Source organism: Amborella trichopoda, chromosome 4 (assembly GCF_054954075.1).
Source record: "Amborella trichopoda isolate Santa Cruz 75 chromosome 4, AtrichopodaSantaCruz75HAP2 v2.0, whole genome shotgun sequence".
Classification (NCBI taxonomy): Eukaryota; Viridiplantae; Streptophyta; class Magnoliopsida; order Amborellales; family Amborellaceae; genus Amborella; species Amborella trichopoda.
The window spans coordinates 56926469-56931848 of record NC_142339.1 but is presented as its reverse complement, the minus strand read 5'-3'; the positions used below and the strand labels follow the sequence as shown (position 1 = coordinate 56931848).

At 34.3% G+C, this 5380-nt stretch overlaps 1 protein-coding gene across 1 annotated transcript; it reads left to right on the top strand.

Annotated features, from left to right (window-relative positions):
• Positions 1-3264: 3264 nt before the first annotated feature.
• On the top strand, positions 3265-4074 carry LOC18422396 (auxin-responsive protein SAUR77). The gene has a single exon (XM_006827068.4). The coding sequence runs from the start codon at positions 3405-3407 to the stop codon at positions 3849-3851; it is 447 nt and encodes a 148-aa protein (XP_006827131.1). The 5' UTR covers positions 3265-3404; the 3' UTR covers positions 3852-4074.
• The last annotated feature ends 1306 nt before the right edge of the window (positions 4075-5380 follow it).

Genomic DNA, 5380 nt, shown 5'->3' with positions numbered 1-5380 from the left:
CAGTTGAGAAAACAGAATGACACTTGGAAGAGCCAATGAAACTTGACGTGGATTCGAGACAGACAACAGCTCGCAATCCGAGACATATTCAGCAACTCGCAGTTTGAAACACAGGCCAGAACAGAGACAAATGTTGTTTTGCATATAGTCGAAATACGACTCGACAGAGAGTAGATGAATCGAAAGTGAATCTGAGGCCTTTGGCAGTGCTTCCTTTGTCTATGAGTTTCTCTTACTAAACTGATAGTGTCGATTGATTCAACCATGGACGAAGAGGAGAGCTGAAGTTTTTGTGCAAGGGGGGAATCTTTTTTATGGTAATACCGAGATCAGGGGTCAGATTTTCCTTTATGTTGGATCCTTTATTAATTAATAAAGAATATACAAGATCCTGTATACTCACCTCAAATCTGAGGTTGAGGAGCCTATAGCAGAACTGAGGTTGAGGAGCCTATGGCCTGATACCATGTTAGAAATTATGCAGTATACTGCAGAGAACTCTCTCTTTATTAATTAATAAAGAATATATAAGACCTCGTATAAATATACGACTAATAACAATTATGGATAGACACCAATAATTATCGATAATTACTGACTAATCCTATCATAATCCTAGACACCTAATCTTATAAAGAGATACATACCCATACAATCAAGAAATATATATACGCTAACACCCTAGCCATTAGAAATGACAACAAAAATATTATGTTGTGTTTGTCACATTTGGAAACCCATTTGTGTAATAGATTCCATTGAATGTTTGTCTAGCTTGTATAACGTATCAATCTTAAACAATCAAAGTAAGGTACATTCCTAATCTTGCTAAAAGATGCTATTTTGGTGCCGTAAACACTTAAAAGGGCATAAAAATATGTTTTGACATTGATTATAAAATTTGAGATTCCAAAAATGGTGTAGATAGAGTAAATCTATAATGACAAAAGTTTTAAAAATGGATGATCTAGATACCACGGTCCGAAGCCCACAGGAAAATTTGATGGCTTTCGCGTAGAGGATAGACAAACACCAATGGTCTGATATTGTGATCTGACGATTGGGATGATGTGCTTCAACCTACATGATCTTCACTGTGTTCATTAAATACAAACTAATTGGATATATCCATCGGTGTGACCCCAGAACATAAATATAATATTATTTTGATTTATATTTATTAAAAAAATATTATATATTTCAATAATGTTAACAAATTAATTATCTTAATAAATTTTGGTAGGGATGGGAAACGGGTCTGGGTCTACTTGACCTGGACATGACCCAACTTCATATCTTGGACTGATTTAAGTGTAGCTTGTAGCTAATCAAATCCGGGTTGGCATGACTCAAAATATATAGATTGTATATTATGAGATCATTTACCTTTTTAACAAGGATATCACAAATGTCTTCAGGCATTGATTTTAAATTGGACGGCTTGTGGTGTGTCGCGAAGTTCGACAAATTTTCTAAATTTTGAACCTAGTCAATGACACACTTATAACCACACGTTTTGAAATCCAACATGCAACAATGATTATGACTTCCTTATGAAAGTGATTTTATCTATTTGTAGACTATTCCAATAGGGTGAGAGTTGTGTAAAGTGCCCACCTTATACATTATACTATAGAAGTAAGGCACACCTCAAATTTTACTCGAAATATATAGTTTTGGTGTCGGATGCCTTATGATGGTTTGTAAATATATGTCAAGCCGCATTTATAAAATTAATAAATATAAAGATAATGGAAATCTAACAGATCTATAAGCACTTGAAAATGAACGGTGCAGATAATGTCTTAAAAAATGAATTATTTTTAAGACTAGAAATCCCTTGTTTTTCATATTTATGAATCTCAAGGTCGAGATGATCAATTTGAGGGTCCAGCATAAGAACAACCTTCACTAGTGGGTTGTCCTGTACAGGTTGAGGCCTTATATAAATATATATTTTTTTAAATAGTATAGTTTTGGCAATATCTCAAAATACGTGCCACTTTTTGACCTTGTTTTAAAAAGTGTGTCAAATCTATATTGTCCAACCAAAATAAACGGTGGAGAACATCGCAACCTTACATATACAAAAAAAGTTTCATTCTATACAAACTGTTTCCATAAGATTCTTTTATTTTTAATAGAAATGTTTCTATACTTCATCTACTATATAGAACTTTTATATTTCCCCCATCTAGTCGTCCAATTTAAATCAAATAAGTCATTGACCGTTTGATCTAGCTTAAATGCCTTTGAATATTAATTTTTAGTTTTTATTCTACAAATTATATGAATATGAAATTTAGTATGTGCTATCAACTCAATGGGGCGCACCTAAAAACAATATAAAAAAATTATTTTAATAAAATAAAACAACTAAAATACCTCCAAAACATTCAAAAGTATTTTGGTTATTTTATTTTATCAGGAATATTTATTTTATATTTTTTGCAAGTGCAAGTTTTAAAAAGAAGTTGACACCCAAACTTTGTTGTCATAAAATTTTGTAGAAATAAAGTAGAAGCATGACATTGGAATTCGATCCATCTTAGCCGTTGATTCAAATCTTAGGGGTAGATAAGAGAAAGTATATAACTACTATACATTAAAAGAAATTAAGAGAAGCATAGAGAGGTTGCCATATTTCTAAACCCAAGCAAGTTCCCAGAAAGAGAAAACTTGAACATGCCCATGTTTCCCAAGTGAATACAATTTATCTTCCAAAAATAGCCTCTACCTCATGCATAGACAGACGCGCGTGCCGACGCGGTAAAAGGGTAGGCATGGGAAAAGGCAGCTGTCTTCTTCCCTCCCCAACGGCTCTCTACGCTGACAACCAACCACTCAAATCCAACATTTATCTAATTTAAGATGAAATATTTATAGGGCCTCGGTTTTATGAAAAGCCTCACCTCACTTGTCTTGAAACCATTTTTTACAAATTAAATCAATTTCCAACCCCCCATAAACATATTTGAAACTACAAAAATTGTACAGATATTGCTTATCTATATACACTAATTTTTAGGGTAAAATAGGCGATCTAAATAATTTTTTATAATATATATACAATTTTTATAGCTTAAAATTTTTATTTATTTTTACAGGTAGTAATATATTCAAGCTTAAAGGTTTTCCAATATTTGAATTGTAATTTTTGATGACCTGAAGTGAGGCGTTACTTATTTCGATAGGCCTGCAGCCATATCAAATGATTCTCTTGAACTTAATTCCCATTTCCGCGTATAAAACGGGGACCCTCCCAACCTCAAAAAACCCAACTGGCACTCTCTCTCTCTCTCTCTCTCCCAAGAATCTTTAGGAGCCCCTTCTCTTTCTCTCTCTAAATTTCACATTTTCCGGCATATGTTCTCCTCTGAATACATTAACCCCACCGGAAACCCATGGATTGCGGCGTGTTCACAGTGCAGGCAGTGTGCCTCAAAGGAGCAGTGCGGAGATGGCGCCGACGCTCTGCGGCCTCGACTATCCCTTACCGACAGATCTCATCTCTCGACTCGTACTTCTCGGACTCCGACGGAGAATGGTGGCCGAAGAAATTGGTGAAAGTGATCGTCGGAAAAGAGAGGAGAGTCTTCGAGGTGGACGCCCAAGTTCTTGAAGAAGACCCATTTCAAATTCTCATGGGGAGAAACAAGAGAGAGAAAGAGAGCAGAGATAGTAACAATCCGAGAAGAGAGAGAAAGTATGGTGAAAATGGTAAGATATTCGTTGATTGTGATGCGATTTTGTTCGAGCATTTCCTGTGGTTGCTGGACAACGATTGTACAGCGCTATGGAAGATGAATTTAGAGGAGATTATAGAGTTTTATACCCAGGATCCTTCCTGATGTTTAGAGGGAGAGGAAAAAAAACTCTCTTTTTTAGAGAGAGAAAGGGAGAATCTGCTTATTTCCTTTGACAATATTTTAATTTCTTTTTTTTTTAATAATGGAAAATCTTTCCCTGTAAATGAAGGATGAAATAATTGTAATTGTCATTGTAGTTTTTTGGGGAAAGCCCAAACATTTTTATATCTGTGGAAGGAGAACAATTAAATTATTATTGTTTGCATAGATCATCACTTTTTCATAGCTCAAAAGAAATAATTTATTTCTTTTTTTGTATATAATTCTTTTTGGTGAATATTTTACCGAAGTTTACTTACGTACCTGGTGAAATTTATGGAATAATGCGCGGTCCCTCTTTTCAATAATTTTTTTTTTTTTTTTTCTACTTTTTCTAATGTTGCATAACCGCTTTATTTGTTTGATTTTTTTTTTTTTTAGCAATTATGGGTTTTGTGCCATAGAGCACTTTGGTAATGACAATAGCAGACAACTTTGAGTGATATTTTTTTCGGATATTTATCCAACCAATACACTTAAAACAAAATCCAAGGTATGGACGGGTCCTATGGAACATTGGATTGCCCCATACTAAAAGCAGTCTATTGTTGCAATTATTGGATCACCTCAAAAATGGGCTGCCCCGATATCTTATCTATCGGACCCCCAACAAATGCCCCCTCTTCCCTCAAAAAAAAAAAAAAAAAAAAAAAAAAAAAAGCACTTTCAAAATTGAAAGATCAAACCAAAGGTCAAACTTGAAAAAAAAGAAAACAAAAAACAAAAAAAATACATCACAATAAAATTTTGACAATATGCAAAAGACAATAATGAAAATTTTACCCGATCCATACATAAATTTCTCAATATTTTACAAGGTGTATGGCTCGTGAACAATAGACGCGGTACTACCCAAAATGCATGATTTAAGGTGACTTGACTAAGCTTTCACTCAACACATACATTTTGGCCTTATTTTTTGGTGCTAATCGTTATCGCCAAATTTAGTTGGTGAAAATTAGCACGCCTTTCAAGACAGTATCCAAATTTTTTAGCCCAGTATCAAACATCATCAAAATAAAATGAAAAGTGTAGGTTAATGCATTTTTACTTTTATAAATAAGATTAAACTTTTCCCAACTCATTTCCAGCAAAAACCAAGACAATGATATTGTGGCTTGGGTGATCAAGTAATAGAAGGGGTCCTCACCTCCATTGAAGATGTCACGTTGTGGTTTGGGTGATCAGGTAATAGAGCCATAATATGCGATTAAGAGTACTATTTTCAACATGTAACCATGTAAAAAAAAAAAAAGAAGAGAAAAATCTTACGTCATTGAAAGAAATAAAAAATTATATAGAGTTTCTCTCTCCTTCCCCCTCTGTGCGACTAGGCTTTTACTGTCTCTCTCTCTATGTGAGAGCCAGCTTTTACTTTGTCCTTATCATTTGCCTGTCTTCCTTGTAGAGAGAGAAAGAGAGAGGAAGGTGTCATTGACTTGGCATTTGCTGGAAATGAGTTGATTAGTCTC

What these genes read in the sequence shown, in the direction of transcription:
- LOC18422396 (XM_006827068.4), top strand. Translation starts at nt 3,405, where the DNA reads ATGGATTGCGGCGTGTTCACAGTGCAGGCAGTGTGCCTCAAAGGAGCA.